At 45.5% G+C, this 19487-nt stretch overlaps 1 protein-coding gene across 2 annotated transcripts in view; it reads right to left on the bottom strand.

Moving 5' to 3' along the window:
* Positions 1 to 19438, bottom strand: part of MN1 (MN1 proto-oncogene, transcriptional regulator) — a 105325-nt gene extending 85887 nt beyond the window's left edge. The window contains exon 1 of one of the 2 annotated variants that reach the window (XM_072024664.1): positions 15587 to 19438. In XM_072024664.1, the coding sequence (XP_071880765.1) occupies positions 15587 to 19019 (3433 nt within the window). In that variant the 5' untranslated portion in view covers positions 19020 to 19438. The remainder of the gene's footprint in view (positions 1 to 15586) is intronic. The other variant, XM_038187510.2, reaches the window with a different exon arrangement.
* Positions 19439 to 19487: the final 49 nt, after the last annotated feature.

Genomic DNA, 19487 nt, shown 5'->3' with positions numbered 1-19487 from the left:
ATCTACATTCTTAAATACCTTAAATACAAAGTCTCTTTTAAAAAAAACAAACAACTACTGGGATTGAGGATGAACTGTGATGAACTGAAAAATGTCTTTCTATCAAAAAAAAAAATATACAATGACGAGAGACAATCCAGTATATAATCAAAGACAGAATCTTGACATGTTCAAAGAGAAAATTATTTTAACAGCAGTGTCTTGGAAGATGAGAAGTGTTTTTGTTGTTGTTGTTTCTATTTAAAAAGCAAGCAAACAAACAACGGCCATTAAGATTGTTACTGTAACAACTAATGCTTCAATGTACAACTTATTATGCAGTGTGCATGCCAGGCACAATTAGCAGCAACAGAGAAAAAAAAAGTGACATGTAAGAAATTCATACCTATAGTGGAATCAAGCAGAGTTCCTTGAACAGTTAACTGTTCACAAAAGGGTAGCAAACACTTCCAATAGCAGGCACTTTTGTCCTACAGCACCAAAACTGGGCAACAGAAATCTGGGAGCAGCCAGTATTTTGGCTCGTTCTATTTCTTTTTCCTTCTAAGACTCCAATGTCCTAAAAATAAAATGGCTGCACAAGACCTAGACACTCAGGCTTGGTAGTAATTTTTTTTCACCTCAAGAGCGGGGGGACTAGTGCCGCACAGTGATGTTTACTGAATGGCAGATAATCAAGGCTCTGCATTTGCATGTGGTTTTGCCCCAAAGCAAAATAAGGACTCAGAATTCATCGGGATTCCAGACCTCTTCTGTATAATAATAAAAAATAGCACTCGGTGTAACACTCTACATTTTCAAGTACAACAAATGAGAAAGCAAACTAACTGTTCAGAAATATTTCTTGTCAAGAGTTATTTTGAACAATCTTTTTTTTGGGGGGGTTACATTTAATTTTGCACAAAAACTCAAGAACCAATCTATTAATACAAAACTAGTGAGTTACAAATAACTACACTGAAATATTTAAATTTTCAACATTGCTTCCGGAAAATTGCATATTTGGCTGTAAAAATAATGATTTAAAATCTTCACTGAACTACCATGATTCACAAAAAGAGAATCACAAAAGAGAAATTTTGTGACTGAATAAATAGCTATTATGTAACCCACTTAATAAAAAGTATAGTATTTTTTTCATTTTTGACTGGAAGGCTATCAGAAAACTACTATAAGCAGTAAAAGACTCGCTGACTACAAACACTTCTTTTAAAAGCAGAATTTCTATTAAGCGCAGTGTCAGGAGCAAGAGTCAGAAGGAAACAAAACAATACGAGGTCACTTCAGTAACGTAGCAACACAAATTGAAAATTGCAAGTGCTTCCAATTTGGAGTGCACAAACTGATAAATACTTGTTAAGGAAGGTTGAGAATACATTTTGAACAACCTACTCCAGAGTTTTGTGATCCATTTCCCAGCAATCCACAAGTCGGAGGGGGGGGAAGGAGAAACCTATGGAAGCAGGTTGTTTCCATGCAAACTCTATGCACAAAACATAGGAAAATGGAATGATGTCACAATCTTCCTCAGGTGGCAAAGAGCAAGTCTGAATGAATACAAGACTGTTAGCAGACGGAGTGAGGAACTTCTTTTCCCCTGCAGCATGCACAAATTTACTTCCTATCAGCTGTACAAAAGGCATATGGTTTTGAATAAAGCACTGCTGTCCACCCATAAATACATAAATAAATAAATAGATAAATAAATAAAAACTAATTCAAAGTTCGTCAAAGCACTAGCTGCCTCTGCATCAAAACCGAATCTTACCATTCTTTTGTCTGAAATGCAGCAGGCGGTGATTGGGCACATGTTGACCTCTTGGACACTAGACTGACTCACCCGGGTGACAAATGCTCAAGATCATTTTCAAGACTGTTTACTTTGCAGTTCCAGCCTGACTTTCAAAACAAACTAACAAATATGGACTCACACAAACACTGTTTTCTTCTTTGATTGTGTTTACTTAACATTTAAGTCAAAAACAGTATTTTCACTGACTGCAGTTACACAGGAGCAGGCCCTATAAACACAAGCAGGGAAGAAAAATTGAGGGGAAAAAAAAGAAAAAGCCATTAAAATCTCAATACGGGATGCCTGCAACAGTCCAGCTAGATTTTGGTTTCAACTAAGGTGTCCAAAATTACATTTTCAAGCAGTATTATGGACAAGTGCTCTACAGTGGCTTTACAAGATGTTTCCTTATATTTTTCCTACATTTCACATTTTGGAGGATATCCCAAGCAGAAAGTCCCTCCCAGAGCAGTTTGTCATAAGCAGTTTGTGTTACTGTCAAAGTACATTTTTATTTTGAACATGGGGGTTTTCGGGTATATCAACTCTATCCGTGCCTTCATCACTACACGTATTGTTTATACCTAGGAACTATTTTACTAATACTTTGAGAACACCAAACAGTTTATTTAATAGAAGCGTTTTTCCCACTGCAACTCATCAATGAAAAGCTGCTTGAAGCAGGCATCTTTCTGTTAGTCCTATTCCTACAATGAAGGTTGTTCCCACCATTATATTAAAACTTTTAAAAAGGAAACAGTTTAAAAGCATGAACATATGCTTTGGTTTTCTATCTCTTGAGACTGGCCGTTTATGACATTACTGCACAGTGGCTGGGAAGACTGCTATACCCCAAATGCACTTGCTTGTCTTATGAATACCTGCATCAATGGAAGAATCACCGCTACTCACTCATATCAGAGAGCTGCTCCTTCTAATCCAAGGAAAAGCTGTCAGAAGGAAGAAAAAATACCTTGGCTTTCACATGTGCAAGCTAATGACCCACGACTGCATGAAGCCAGAGTCAGTGACAGCAATACATCGGGGCCTGTTCGTGATATAATTGCTCTAAAAAGAAAACAGCACGGAAATGCTAACACCGCAGATGGGAAGAAATTACTGTCACCCGAAATTAGCTACGTGCTTACAGCTCCACACTGTGTGAAACCTCCAGCCCCCATGTCCCATGGAGACCAGTTCCTGTGACTGTCCCACCACCACTGGGGCAGGCTGCACGTGGGACAGCCCCACAAGCACCCGCCTTGTGCTGCCACCAGGCACCCCTCCCTCTCCTCTGCCTCGTTAGGCAGTTACCTGCTTTTTAGAGCGAAGGCTTGTATTAAAATCAGGTACGCAAAGAAAACACCGTGTTTTTGCAGAACATTGAATTTGCTTTAGGGGTGCTGAAGTGATGGAGCATTTCCCAACAGAGACCACCAAGCAGAATCCAACATCCAACCTTTGCTTTGGGCAGTCCTCTCTTTTGCAGTACTTCTTGCAAAAATGACTTGGAAGCAACACATTATTGTCACCACTGCTTCACGGACCCAGGCCGAGTAACAGCCAACAAGAGACAAGTGGCACGTGCATCGCTCGATCAAAAAGCACAAATAGAGCTGCGGGTAAGAAATGCCCCATAACTTGCATCCTGTGAAGGGAAGGGAGAGTCAAACTGTGATACTGTCTGAAACACACCTGTGAACCTGCTGGGTATTTTCCAGAAAGTTCCAACAGAGTCTATAATAGTCTTTTCAGTGAGATTTAAGTGAAGGGGGGGGGGGGGGGAGAGAAGCATTGAGAATTAAAGACAGATCAATTTTGCTCTAAAATTTTAAATGAAACACTCCTGTTTCGGAAAGAATTTCATTAAGGTGAAAATATAATATAGAAGTACCCATTTAGAAAGAATGTGCTATTAATTCTTAGCAGCGTGTGTGAAAGGGAAAATTGCATTTTTATCTAAATGGTTTTTTTTCCTGCATAACCCATTTACAGTATTCTTTTACAGCTCAGTAATGGGAACTTTTCACATTTCTATTTGGGCCAGACCACTGTGGAAAGCAGGAGTGGTCTTCAAAAACATGTAAAATACAACTCCCTAAAGCAGGTTCCAAGAGAAGCTCCACAAAAAGGAAGGAAAAGGCAAGTAAAATACATGTTAAAAGATGGTAGCAAAAGGTGAGGGAAAAAAAATCCTTAATGATGTAAGCTGTGTTTTAGACACGAAGAGGAAAAATGCTGTAGTTTAGGTATTTTTTTTCTAAGGAACAAGAGAAGGCTTGGTCTTTCTTCCATGCATGAATCACAAACAGCTCCTCTTCAATGTAGCAGAGTCTCAAGCATACACAAGGAGTAAAATGGTGCTGGGTGATCACTTTGAAAAACTGCACAGGAATATTCTGAGTTATACTGTTTACTAGTACATACAATGAAAAAAAAATAATAATAATTTTATCATCATAAACAAATGCTTACTTCTCACTATAAATATTTCCATACCATTTCAAATTGGGTATAATCTAAACACTAATTTCAAGCAATTGACACTAGGATCCAAATTTGCCTCATATATTGCCATCAGGCAAAATGAATAAAACCAAGGAAAAGTGAAAGCAGACTCAAGCTGACTGGACAATGTTTGACTAGGTTTGCCTCATCTGGTACAATTAAGGGTGAACATAAAATTAAAATCTGAAATTTAAAAAACTTTTATCATCAAGTATCTCAAACTCAAGTAAGCACAAAACAAAATGGCATACTGGCCTTGTGGTTAATAAACAAACTGATCCTGCAAATAATGTATCAGTGCTCACAAGAGAAGTTAAAGTTGTATATTTTCTAATTGTTCTTCATTGATATTCTTCACCTCATTTTTCCTATGTTGACACTTTTTAGCTTATTTCTGAAAATCAGTATTACAAATAATTTTATCCTTCAAAACAAATACATGAAAGTGGATCAGTTATAGAAATACAACTGGACAACGAATAGTTTTAATTCCCTTTACCTTGCCATACTTCTCACTGCAAAGCACTAATTACAGGAATCTACTTCTGTTTTAAGCTTTACAGTAAGCAATTTCCAAATTTAAGGCCAACAACCAACCCTTCACTATGCTTAATAGGTAGACATAAAAATGTAATTATATCACAATCTCTCAATGTATGCTTTTCCAGCTCTTGAAGTTCATATTTGCCCGATTCAAGGAAGAGACTTTTTAAACTACTTTTTAACCACTCAGGAATACAGGAGAATTTGGATAATTACTTGGAATAAAATTTCATTGGTTTGTTTAAAAAAAAAAAAAAAAAAAAAAAAAAAAAAAAACACAAAAACAAACAAACAAAAAAAAACACATTTTAAAAGCAAAAGTTTGTCAGTCCATAAAAACAAGATTTACAGTACCATACCTGCAGCAAGAAATTCAGGCTGCACTTTGACGAGCCCTTATCAGAGTTTTGACCACAGACTACAACAAACCTTCCTACAGTCCAGAAAAATGGTGTATCTAAAGCAGCAAATTAATTTCTTCATTTTTCCTAAGTACCTCTGTTAAAGTAAGAAAAATCAGGAATTCAGTGTATTAACTTGCTTTATCTACAGAACAAATGACTTTATCATATAACATGTAGTACTATTTTGCATGCAGAGTTTAAAGGTTAACCAAATAACTGAGGTTACTGCCGAGTTCACCACAGATTTTCATGTGACAATTGCCACACTCTCCTAGCGCTGTTTTTGAGCCATCTGAATTCACATCCATTTTGCAGACAGCTACGATGAATTAAAAAAGATGGTATAAAACATCCCATTGACTGCAAACAATAAAAAAGAACAAGAATGAAGAAGTCACTTGCTAGCCACCCTCTCTCTCTCTCTCTCTCCCTTCCTCCCCTTCTCCCTTCTTCCTATCTCAAAATTGCTAATATGAGATTTTAATTGTGCTTGAAAAAGTCCTACTTTTCCCTCTGCCTCTAAAACTTAAGAACTTGTATGGAGAGCAACCAGAGTTGGGATGCTAGCTTTTTCTCCTAGCATGAAAAGAACAGCATGTATCTATACTTAGAGAGGGGAACTACAGTATCAAAAATAAATAGAAAAATAAAATAATAATAATTTAAAAAGTACTGATTTTATCTTCAAAAAAGCACTTGTACTTTTGGTTTGTTTAAATCAACAGTGTGTTGCAAGTGTTTGACCCTATATCCAGCAACAATAAAATCTGTTCCACCATAAAATACCAGCTGCTTTGCACTTTGAATGATAACACTATTTTTTAAAGTGTTGCAGAATTATTGTTTCATAGATTGTGGCAATTTTCATTATGATTACTGTGGAATTCCTCTGGGGGTGAGGTGGGGGTAGAATACAAACAATAGGCACATTTCTATTATTTCCCTGCTTTTAAAATACTATCTGGCCTGGAAATGGGCTATTCTTCAGATTGCGCAAAAAAATAAATAAATCAGTGCATCATTCTGGAACGAATAAAAAATAGTAAAACAAATGAGTCAGATCAAAACCACCTATAACATTACATGTAAAAAGTCATCCAACTGCCTTACATGTCTAAGAGATGTCCTTTTTTAGCAGTATGACATCAGGACAGCTACAGGTTTATACCACAAGAAATGAGGTGATGCCGTGCGGCCGCTATTTACAAGCTAGCGCAAGTCATCGACATGTATTGGCAGGGGGGAAGATCTTCCTCTTCTCTCGTCCCAGAAGAGAGAGGAGAAAAGAAACACCCATGATTCTTCTATCCCTAGGCTTCTGGAGGAGGTGAAAACTCACATCGTGTCAGTTTCTTTTTCCTGTTGCTCAGACAGAAATGTATTTAGGTTATTACATTCACACACTGTATCAGAAGAACCGTAGTTGCCGCCTCTCTTTTTCCAGGATTGAAGAAGCACCCCACCGAGGAGGGCAGCACCGCCGTGCCCTTCCCACCGCCGACCGCAAGAGAGGAAATTGCGAGTGACCCAGTGCTCAGAGCACCGAGATGCTGCCCACCCTCGTCCTGACACACGCTGCCTCCGCGCACCCTGCGCGGGCAGTGCCGGCCCCACTGCACGCTGCCCGGTGCCACCCAGCCACGAGCCCCAGCCCTGCTGGCACACCCAGGCACTGCCACCTGCCCCACAGCCCCCACCTGCCCCACAGCCCCATCCTGCCCCACACCGCCTCCCGCCCAGCGGCTGCGCAGGGGCACTGGGCGCTGGCGAGCACCCGCCGCGCAGCATCTCCGTTCCATCTGGCTTGGACGGTAAAGCTCGAGCAGTGGGAATGTCTCGTAGGCTTCTGAAGCATGGCATAAAGCTCCGTGTCAGTTTATGGTGCAATACAGACGATCTTAAATAATAAAAATAATAATAGAGTGGGACCTCGATATATACTCCACTGTGATCTAAATCAAACAAATACCCAAGCATCCACAAGTGCAATGGAAATGACTTGACCAACTGTGCCATCTAGCCAAGAGACAGGAATACTCGCACAGCCTCTCTCCGCCTGCTTTAACCTTACAGACAATCGCGAGCGTCACCTCCAGCAGCGGCTGGGAGGGAACGCGGACGCAGGGTCCCTGGGGACGCAGCCCTCGCTGGCATGCATTTGCATTTCTGTTTTTTAGATATCATCCACTGTCATCACATGCTTTTTATGAGTTCTCTTATCCAAGACCAAAAGGCTTTAAAATGCCATGATAGGGTAAGATTATTTATTTCAAAAAAAAAAAGGGGACGGGGGAGATTTCTGTAGGAAGGAGCTCCTAAAATTCAGACCGGATAATAATCTTAGTCCAGCCTCCATTTCCTACGCTAATAAATCGATTTACATCTTCATAGCAAAACGGCTTCAGGGTATTTACAAAAAATAAATAAATTTTTAAAAAGTTGTGCCTTTCTTTTTAACCTGCATTTTGGGGGGTTGAGGAGAAAGGAAGGCTAGAACTGTTTCCATTTTTTTTTCCATGTACCTGCTTCACACTGCAAATTAAAATTTTCAATTTTAAATTAGGAGTATATTCTTAATTAGGGTATGAAGTGTTTTAAGATTTTCCTCACTTTACAAATGGTTGCTTTTTCAATTAACTATGCTTCCTCAGCCTCAGGATGATCTTTCTATTAGCAATACAAATGCTTTCTAGTATTTTGTGAATACTAATTCACAAAATTAATTAAATGCAGACTTAACTCTAAGAAATATATTTTACCACAAAAAAACAAACAAACAAAAAAAAACCCACACACTTTCACAACTGCTAACTGATTAAAGGTTTTTCTGTGATCAAGAATGTCAAGTCCTAAAGGCCCACCAGTCAGAATTCAAGCTAAGAGAGTTAAAAGGAAAAAAAAAAAAAAGGAAAAAAAAAAAAAGGGCAGCAACTCGGTTTCCTCATCTCATCTCTTAAAGGCTACACACAGAAAAAGATATATCCAAAAGGTTAGGCAAACCAGCCACTAGAGAAAGGCACAGTCTCTAATACAACATTCTGCAGTGAGGAACTAGCAGAGCTCTTCAGAGCTCATACATGTGTTGTTTCTGTGTTTACTCTCAAATAAATTGTATTTATTTTAATGTAAAAATCTATCAATGCAGCACTTAAACATAACCAGATTTCTGCTTACCAAAACAGAAAAAAAAAGCTTCTTCAGACAAACCTCAAAAGCCAATAAAAAATTAGACAGCGCAGTGTCATGCACTGCATTTTTATGCTAAAATACCAAACAGACTCAAATAGACTGCTAAAATTAAAAACAAACACACATGACTTATGCAACTAAAGACACACAGCACAAGTTAAGCATTTAGACAAGAAATGGTTCATTTTCAGGAGCTACCAGTGACCAGTGCATGCACATTAGGGAACAAAATCCTAAGATATAATGAACAGTTACTATATAATTAAGGCCAGATGAAACTTTGTAAACTCATATTTAAAAATGGCTGGGGTGGGTCAGAACCAGCTGACAGGGATACATTCCAGATTTAAGGTGTCTTCACAGAATCACTTGAAACACACCAGCCCAAAACACAAGGCTGCTGAACACAAACACTTGTGCTTCCATAGAAAAATAAATAAGGGTGGAAAGCCACTAGAAAAAATAGTAACTATGATATTTTTTGCATCAGTATATAGGCAGAAAGTACAACACTTCATAGAGAGTACCTTTCTGGATCATCAAATCATACAACTAATTACATCAACTAAGGAAAATGCATTCCCCACATACATATGCTTTTGTCATTTGCAAGGAGATGAGCTGCATGTGAAGGCTTAGAGGAAAGCGCTGGGGGAGAGGCCAGAAGAAGGGGCGTTGAGGAGGGGAGCTGCAAAGCGGTGTCACCTAGGATGTTCTCTTTGAAGTATTAAGAAAGTCAGCTTGTAAAAATTAATGGATTAGACATCCAGCTGTTCAATTCTCAGCTTTAAATTTAAAAAGTATTTGACTCGGAAACATTGACACATAATCCATATTTAAATTTGTAAAATAAAAATAATAATAATAAAAAAAAATAATAAATCTTTGCATTAAAAAAGGTCACTAATAATTAGTAATGTTTTAACTGCATCAACAAAAACGTGTTTTGCAAAGGAAAAGCAGCTAACTGCGAAGAATATTGGTATTTTTACATAAGCCAGTCACATTAACACCATGTGCAAATTGGGTCTATCTACAAAACAGAGAAAAATACAGTTTACATTTTAAAAGCTGAAAATTCTAACCAAGATGAAGGAAGCCAGGGTGGACCTTGAATCCCTGGGAGATTACACAGCTTCACCTATTTAATTTCTAGAAGGTGCCCTGCTCTCTGTCCCTCGCCCAAAAACTTACTGATGAGGAAGTGGAGAAGCAAGCCACGTCCTAAATATACTCATAAACAGAAGCTCTCTCTTAAGAACAGTGCTCAAATAAATGACATGCGTAATTCTATATATCTAAAGAACCCCACCTCCATCTTAAAAACATCCCACAAAATAAAAGCATACATTTACAGATGCAAATTGTGTTATATTCAAGGGCTTAAGATTTTTCAATGGTAGAGAAAGAAAAAGGAATACTTTGACAGAAAGCTTGCTACTGGCTGGAGCAGAGGCCTGCTACAGATACGTATTTTGAGTCTGAAATTAATTATCTATGCCTTTTGCATATGAAGCACTCCCGCCTGAAACATGGTAAGAACGATACATTTTATCCTAGTAACAAAAAAGGGAAAAATCCCACTAAACACAATTTAACTCATCACTTTTGATATTCTAGGTTTGTGCTAGCAATTACGTAATTAAACTGTTCCTGATATTTTGGTAAATTTTGTATTAAAAAAAAAAAAACACAAAAAACACAAAAAAAACACACATATATTGGGCCACTTGAAGATTCATTTTAGAGCTGGATTCACTCTTTCTGTGGATACTCTACTCACATTTAAAATACACAAGAAACCTGAGACTAAAAATGTACAGTAATTTGTCTAGTACTAAAATTTTATATGGCCACATAAAGACATATTGCCATACCAAAACCTCATACTGAACGTTGCAGAAGAAGGGAGTCAACTGTTACAAATAAAGGCAGTCTATATAATTTTAGGTTAGACTGTTTAATGCCTTATCATTTGCTCTATATAAGTAATAACAAACTGTATTTGCAGGTATTGACTATTAATAAATTTTATGCATTTATGCAAACTTATTTATGGTTTTATAGCACAGCGTTGCACTAGATCATTGTGAAAAAAGCAGCTATTTCATGTTAAAAATGAAGAGCAGACATTAAGCAATACATCATAGATCAGAATAAATCTATTCTCTGACCTATGCTCATAGATACATATGAAGTCTAATCCATCTCCTTTTTCATCATAGGTAAAGAACTAAAACATATGCACACACTAATTTCAAGAAATATATCCCTCAAATGTCATGCACACTCTCACACCTAGCATGTACAAAACATCCCTGTTAAAACTAATTTCACAACAAAACAAGCCATCATAAAATAGCAGACTTTGTTAGAAGAAAGTATCATGGTGCAAACCAAATTTGTGATGTGCATTAATTCAAATACAGCTAGGCAGTCCAGAGGTGGATAGACGGATGTAAAGACAAATAGAGTGGCTACGCTAGTAACTGAAATCACAATAAATTCACACACCTTCTGCATTAAATATTTTAGTGCATTATAGCAGCAATAGCAAGTAATACTAAAAACTCTACCTCTTGCCTTCTCTAATATTTGCTAGAAAAGTCTACAAGTACAGTGCTGCAAAATATTAATAAATATATATATATATATGTTTCTAAACAGGACCATTTTCTTGTAAGAAAATATTAAAAATTACAGTTTGTCAAAGTAGACATTAGAGTACTACTGTCACCCAAATGAAACCAGGTCAACCAGAGCCAACCTCTCGGTTTTTTGAATAGATCAGAAGAGTTTAAAAGAACATATTAAACCCAAACCTAATGCACACTGAAATCTTTTCAACAATATGCAATGGGAGTATTTTTTCCTCATAAGTCTGCCTGCTAATCCAGATCATTTATTAAAGATGTGTATTTCATAGCTGCGGAATATATCGCATAACTTCTTGGCAAAGGTAATAGCATTTTTTTCACTAACAGTTAAAATTCCTGGTGTACGTTTAAACAGCTCTTTAAAGCAAACAAAGCATCATCAGGAATCACAGATTCATCACTGCAAAGTGCACTGAGCTTAGTCAATGAACTCATTTCCAACAATCCTTACTATGGTATAATTCCGTTTCAAATCGTATATTGCTTGAAATGATATTTAAGTGTTTGAAATACCTCATAAGAGGTCGGACAAAGTCAGCCCCAGTAAACAAACCTACTTCCTTGGTAAAACCTCTCAAAGAATTTAGCTGCATTTAAAATAAAAGCACACAACAGAACATACCAGGAAAAGAAAGAAAACAAAGGCTCATAGCTGCATCTGGACCAAATTTGTCCTTTGTTAATATATTTGGTAGTAATTTACGAATGTTACATCCTGCTTCTTCAACAGTTTTGGCCTGCTGGCTCATTCAAATAGTAGGTTCGGTATTATGATGAAATATTTACAAAAACTCCAGGATAACATCTAAAATATTCTGCACCACACTTGCATATCAGCACAGAGCAGTGCAACAGCCACAGAATATCTGACTATATTCTTCTTTTTTCCAACCAACCTGCTTGGTTCTAGGTTACATTTTTATGTCTTCACCTGACATATGCAGTATGGGACCTTCAAAATTTCAATTAATGACTAAAGCCGAAAGCCCAGTAGAACCTAATTACTGGGTTCCTGGAGAATACTAATCAACATGTCACTGAAGGAAAATTGTTCTGGTTCAGTCAAACCAGGCAGCGCAGAAACCCATTACACTAGTGCTAGGTTTTTATGTGAATTTGATCTCGTTACTCTTTGTTAGTTAGAGCTATGGTATTGGAAGTCAACATGACCTCTCTACACTGAATATTGTCACATTGCACTTCCAGCTCTAGCTGCATGGCAGAGGAAAGCAGGATACTTTATAATGCATTTTTGGTGAAAAACAAACAGCCTCTTCACATAGTACGTGTTAGTACGAGACACTATATGTCAGAGAAGATTCCTTATTGAAAACTACGTTTCAGTGAAAAACAATGAGCAGTCACCATTAGGTTAAAATGAGAAGAAAAATGCAGACATATACACAGAACTCGCTAAAGGCAGTTATTAAATAATATAAGTGTATATATACTACACGGGCACCTACAGCACAGGTGTCTGAAATGCTGTTATCTGTTGTCATCTACCTTTAAAACTCCGATAGATTGCTAGGTATTAGCAAATCATTTTAATACTACGAGTATGAAAAAGTGATGAGTTATAAGGAATGTGAACAGTCATTAAAACAACTCGAACAAGTTGTTTCCATCAGTAATCCAGGCATTAATGGAATATTCAAAACGTTCCTGGTTTTGCTGGGTTTTAGAGAGCTTGTTAATTACAAAAATATCCTTCTAAGAGCTCCAGGAGAACAGAGGCTTAAATGCCTCTCGCACACACACGCCACTCCTACAGAGAAGAGCAGCAAGAAGGCGGCATGCTGAATTCAGCGCTCTGCCACGGTAAAACTTGGTCATTCACACCAGTCTGAGCCGTTCTTCCACCCCTCCCTGAGCCCACAGAGGAATCAACACGCATCACAACAACCTCATATTATGAATAAATTACAGAACATTTTCTCTCCCATCTCAGTAGGTCTAATGAAATAGCCCACCAACAGTGCATGTGTGTTGGTTAGGGAAGTTAGCTCTAACGACTAATTTCACTCTTAATAATATTACACAGTATTACAAAATGTGTGCCACAGCAAACACTCCTCCAGTGTAGTACTAAGCACATTTAGTAACAGCTTGGAACTGGGAAGAGCGCTGTCTGAAACCTGCGCATTCATCCTACCTGTGTACAACAGGGAACTGCTCGAAAAAATACCATCGATGCAAATCTCAGTTGACTAGAATGGTTTAAAATCTCAATCACCAGAAAAATAAAGCTCTTTCTTAAACAGTTTCAAACACTCAAGTGTATGGTAATGTAAAGTCAAATTATTTCTACTAACCAAAGAGAATGGCCTGTTTTATCTCACCTATTGTATCTTTATCACTTCCAACAACAGTTATGGTAAATTCTCTACTTGTGTGCATGAATTTTCTCATCCGAAGTACCAGTCCATTCAAATCCTTCAAGTGACTCAAGTGTAAAACAAAATGAGTGCCTCTATCCATTGTTGTAAAACTGGTTCGTTATTTTGTGCTTACTCTTTGAAATACTAAAACATATCCTTATATAGGAGCACTGATTAAATGGTTTTCCTTCCAAGTGATGAACTGTTTTAACAGCAACATTGTGGTTATCACGACCAGAAAGCAATTACTTATTTCACTAGATGTTACTAAGAATAGTGATGATCAAAGTGAACGTGGGAGTGCTGTTAAAGAAGGCAACACTCCATATGACACAGATACATGAAATATACATAATTCTAAGCCAAATTACACTTTTAATAAATGCACAGACTATTCATTGTTTTGTTAGGATTGTGAGGATTTCTTTCCTTTTTTTATTCCATGAAATTAAGATCTATGGAATAAGCTGCTCTTTTAAAATCTATTTTTAAGTGTAGCACAATGCGTAAATGCTCCTATCTGTACATACGCATATTATGTGCATGTGTGTGTCTGAGAGGGAGGAGTGTGTGTGAGTTGTGAGAGAATGTATATATGTGTTCGAGTCTGCCAAGGTAGAACTGACAGGAACTGTGATTTGTGCTAACTAGCTATTGATCCAGTCAGATCTAGATGTTGTGTACAAGAAACAATAAAAGAGAAGGGGCCAGGAAGGATGCTGTGTGCAACTCCATTTAAAAATGGAAAAGAAAGGCCCCAAACAAACCAATTTATGTCCTTGCCTGGGTGAAGCATGGAGAATGCTGATGGGCTTCCTACAGTCTGCTGTGCATGCTAAACACTCCCGCTTCAAATGAGAGTCTCCTGAGCTGGGCATTAAACATGAACAAAGAGACAAACAGTGGGGGCTAGGATTCACGCTTCAGAAAGCCAAAGCTGGAAAGCCAACCAGAACCAGGAGTAGGAAATTGATGAGTTTTCAAACCACCTCAGCTCCCTTTTGATTTTCCTAACACCTTTCTTAGTGAAATTACTAAGCACATAATACTAAAAAAAAAAAGTCCGTCTGTAAGACTAGGCATAATGAAAATAATTCCCAGCTACACAAGTAGTACCAAACAACAACTTTCCTAGGCTCACATAATGAGTTTATACTGCGCAAATTATGCACGTGTACGTATAGCGCATCAAGAAATCACCTGTGTGCATTCACACAGCAGGTAAATGCATGTGCATCTATTGCAATATTCACATATAGTCAGGCAGCTTAAAAAAAACATGTATTTGATAAGATAAAATAGAAACCAAGTGAATCCATAATTATCTTTAGCCTAAACAGCTTTTATAATAGAGGGTTTCCATTAATGTATTTTTTTCAGAGCTTCGAGAATTACGATGCCCTCTGGACATGGGGAAGGATCAAACCTGACAACTAATGTCGAAATTAAGCAGATGTCAACTATGCAAGTTTTATACCAGACCCGGAAGCTTATTTTAAATTTCCTTTTTAATAATAAAATAAATGCCAAGAGCCTTTTAGTTCAATGTCACACTGCTACCAAGGTTTTAACACATGCAGGAAAATACCTGAAACCGGCGGGAGAGCACCACTAACAAATACAAGCTTTCACAGCTTAGGAAGACTTCTCTAAGTTTGGAGGGAATGACTGGAAAGGACGGCAGGCACAGGGCTCTGCAGGGAGCCCTCTCCTCAGCACCCCACGCCCAGCACCATGACGGGGCTCTGCCGTGAGCCCCTCTCCCCAGCGCCCCCGGGCATGCCAGGCAGCCAGTGGGGACAGAGCAGGCGGCAGAGGACACCGCGCTCAGGGCCGTCACCCGAGGGGCAGGCAGTCCCACCACACTCAGCGCCGGCCGGTCCCCACGGGGCAGCAGGCGCTTTGTCCCCTCCATCAGCTGCCCCCAGCACCGCTATCCGGTAGCCGTGGTGCCAGAAAGTGCCCGGCACCAGCCCCGGCTCCCGCAAGGGGCAGAGTGGGTCTGGGGCCAGCGTGTGCCCCGTGTCCAGGGTTCAGAGCCCCACCACCTCCCCTGCCCTGAGAGCAGCCCAGGGTCTCTCCCCGTGGGAACCCGCGCAGGGCAACAGATACCTTCTTTGCTGGGGTTCGGGGGCTTGGGCTTCTCCCACGGCACCATGGGCTTGTCCTCCTCCTGCCCCTCCATCAGGGCCTTCTCGCCGGGCAGGTACCAGGTGGAGTTGTGCTCCGCCATCAGGGAGTCCAGGTCAATGGTGCTCATGGCACCCTTAACGCCCTCTGAGCAACAACTGCTCAGGTCACTGTCCCCGTTCTGCCCTGCGCACTCCCCCTTTTTGCTCTTCAGCCCCAAGGGCTGGTCTTCCGAGATGCTGAACTGCTGCCGCTGGAGCTGGATCTGCGCCTGCAGGATCTCCAGAGGGTGGATCTCATCCTGGGCTGAGGTGCTCGTGGGGGTCCGCACCTGCTCCATGCCCGGCGTGCCAGGGTGGGCGCCCGCTGTGGTGCTGAGCCCGTAGCTGTCAGGGGTCGAGGTAGATGTATTGAGGAGGCCGAGGGCCAGGGGCTTCTGTCCGTTGAGAAGTGCGTGCTCCCCGCGGGGCAGCTTGGGCGAGCCGCCCAGCAGCGGGCTGCGGGTGGGCTTGGAGACGGTGTTGTCGGAGCTGGAGGACACCTCGTCCTCGTTGCCGTAGCTGGTGCTGACCTCGTCAGGAAAGTCCACGTGCGGGGAGCTGCCGTCTGACTTGGTCACGCTCTGGATACCACTGTCCAGCGACGACATGAGGTCGGGCTGCTCCCCCAGCAGAAGCTCGCCGCCCTTGCCCCAGGAGGGTGAGGTCAGGGGCTTGTCATGCGGGGTGCCCCCTCCACGCTCCGTGCCTGCAGCCCCTGGCGGGGCCCCCGCAGCTGGCGGCGCCGGCTGCCCCGGGCTGACGCCAGCCCCGCTGCCCTCTGTGGCCGAGAACTTCTCGAAGAAGGTGCCGGGGCTGACGTGCCCGCTGTCCCGTTTCCGGCGGCCCCGCCCCCGCCCGCCGCCCGCCTTCCCCTCTCCGCTGGCCGCCGGCTCCAGCGCGTAGCCGGGCGAGAGGCTGCTCTCGGCAGGCAGCAGCGGGGCAGCGCCCGCCGCCTTGCCCGCGCTGCCCCCGCCTGCCGGCGGTCCTGCTGGGAAGTAGTCCGGGGCAGCTGATGGCGGCGGGTCAGGCTCAGCCTGGCTGAGCTTGCGCTTGGCCTCAGCCGGGCTCTTCTTGTTGAAGGTGACGTTGAGGTTGGGGGCGCCCAGGCTGGCGATCATGTTCTGACAGGCGGTGGAGAGGGCGGCCAGGCAGCTCTGCCCGAAGACGTTGTCCTTGCTGGCCGGCTTGCTGAAGGAGCCCAGCGAGAGGGCGCCCAGCTTGCTGGCGGCAGGCCGTGGTGGCGGCGGCGGGGGGAACTCAGGCGGGGGTGGCGGATAGGCACCCGGCGAGGCGCTGAGGGCAGGCGCAGCACCGTGGGCCGCTGGCTGCCGTGCGGCTGCCCCGAAGGGGAAGCCTGGCTGGGCGGCAAAGTCGGCAGGGCCACGGCGCTCAGCAGGGGCGTTGGGCAGCGACACGCCACCGCCCGGCGACTGCAGCTGCGAGAGGCCGCCCATGGCAGGCGCGAAGGGCGGGTGGACACCGGGTGAGGGCAGGGCCTGCGCCGGCCCCTCGCCTGCCATCCGCAGCGGCTCTTGCAGCCCCAGCCCGCCAGCACCCGGACGGAAGAGCACAGCCGCGCCGCCCGGCTGCAGGCCCAGCTCATGGGGGGCCGCTTCGGCCGGCAGCCCTGGCGCTGCCATGCGCCGCGGGAGCAGCTCCCCAGGTGGCGGCGGCCCCGCAAACCAGGCGCCGTCAGGGGCCAGGTGCGGCGCCGGCGGGTCAAAGCCACGGCCGCTGCCGGCCTCGCGCTCGAAGGCCGGCGGGGGCAGGCCGCCGGGCGGGCCCACCTCACCGTGGTGCCCCAGCTGCTGCAGGCTGGGTGGCCGCAGGCGCTGCTGGCTGCGCGAGGCCATCTGCTTCATCACCAGGGCTGCGTTCTGGCGCTGCGCCAGCGCCGGGTGCTCGGGGCCACCGTGTGGCAGTGGCCCCCCGAAGGCCTCTGGCGCCGGCGGGGTGAACTCGCCCGGCAGGCCGGGGTAGGCCGACGGGGAGAGGTGGCTCTCCATGGCGGGGCCGTGCATGCTGCCGCCCCAGGAGGCGCAGCGCTCGACGCCGGGGTTGCTGGGGAAGTCGAACCGCGGCCTCTTGGCGACGCTCACGTAGGGGGCATCGAAGTGCTGCAGTCTTTGATTTGGTGGCTGTTGTGGAGGAGGGTGCTGCATATTAAACACGGGGTCGGTGTAGGGATGCATATTCCTGTTCTCCAGTCTGTGAATAGGGTATTCAAACTGTGCATGCTGGTTCTGCATTATTGGCCCATTGTCCTGCAAGTTGGGGTTGGGAGCATTGGCTTCTGTTTGCTGTTGCCTAGGGATGGCTGGCGGGCAGGAGTTCTGTCTGGCCAGCAAGCCCGGCGGCTGCTGCGGCTGCGGCGGCTGCTGCTGCTGCTGCTGCATCAACGGGTGCCTGGTGCTGGCCCCCGGCTCCAGGCTGGCGGACATCTTCCGCGCCCCCCCAAAGCGCTCGAAGAAGACGCCGTGCTGCTGCGGCGGGTGCGCCTTGGCCACGGCCATGCCCGGCGGCCGGGGCAGGGAGGGTGTCCCCGCGTAGCTGCCGCCCGCCGGCACCTGCCGCCCGCCTCCGTAGTGCGGCAGCTGCCCCTCGGGCTCCGACGGGGAGAAGACGGGCAGCTCGAAGTGCCCGGCGGGGCCGTCGCCGGGGTAATTGTATTCCAGAGAGTCCACGCCGCCCTGCGCGGGGAGCCGCCGCTGCTCCAGGCCGTGGGGCTCGGAGGAGCCGGCCGCCGGCAGCCCGTGGAAGGAGGCGGCGCGGTTCGGGGACTGGTCGAGGGGCAGGCAGGGCGCCGGCACGGCGTGGCTGGAGGCGCCGGCGCTGTGGTGCTGGAAGTCGGGCAGGTTCCCGGGGCGCTGCTGTCCGAAGCCCTCGGCGCCCTGGCTCTCGGCCATGTGCTCGTAGCCGTCGGCGAACGCCGTCTGCCCGCCCAGCGCGCCGCTGTAGCCCAGGAGCCGGCCGCCGTGCACGCAGGAGGCGCCGGGGTCGGGCCCGAAGTTGCCGCCGAAGTGCGGGTGGTGCTGGTGGGGGTGGTGGGCGCCGCCGTGGCCGCCGTGCGGCTGCTGCCCGCCGAAGAAGCCGTGCACCGGGGGCTGCATGCCGCCGCCGTGCAGCTCGGCGGGGCCGCGGCCCGGGAAGCCGTACGCGTCGCCGGCCAGGCTCATGTTCATGCCCAGGAGGGGCGGCTCGCCCAGCGCGCCCAGGGCCGGGTCCACCGCCGCCGCCGCCGCCGGGCCGCCGCCGGGGAAGGCCGGCGCCTTGAAGTGCGCGCTCATGCTCAGTCCGGGCTGGCCGAAGCCCCGCTCCCCCTGCCCGGCGCTCCGGCTGCTCATCTGCGGCTCGAACTGCTCCAGCCCGAACATCCTGCGCGGCTCAGAAGGGCATGGCCGCCCGCGCGGCTCCGCCGTCCCGCTGCCCTCCGCTCCGGCCGCCGCGGCTCGGCGGCCCCGCTCACATCGTGCCGCGCCGCCCGCCCGCGCTCACCCCCGGCGGCTCGCCGCTCGCTGCCGCCCGGCGCCGGCCGCGCTGCGCTGCCCGAGAGCCGACGGGGCGGCGCGGCGCCGCTCATAGGCTCCGGCGCCCGGCAGCTGCGCGCCGCATCGCCGGCCCGCCGGGCGCTCGCCGCTCGCTGCCCGCGGCCGGCGGCTCGCCGGGCTCCGGCGGCGGCGGGGCGGCGGGGCCGGGGCCGGGGCTGCGGGCGGGCGCTGGGAGGGCTCCGCGGCGCTCCCCTCGCGCGCGCTCCCCCGCTCTCAGCCGGCGCTGGCGGAGCAGCAACAAGTTTTGCATTTCAGCGATGAATTTCAGCCATCGGGGCTGCGCCAATGAGCGCC

This window comes from Anas platyrhynchos, chromosome 16, assembly GCF_047663525.1.
Source record: "Anas platyrhynchos isolate ZD024472 breed Pekin duck chromosome 16, IASCAAS_PekinDuck_T2T, whole genome shotgun sequence".
In the NCBI taxonomy this organism is placed as follows: domain Eukaryota; kingdom Metazoa; phylum Chordata; class Aves; order Anseriformes; family Anatidae; genus Anas; species Anas platyrhynchos.
Note: the sequence above shows the minus strand (reverse complement) of the source record. Positions and strands in the feature narration are given on the sequence as shown.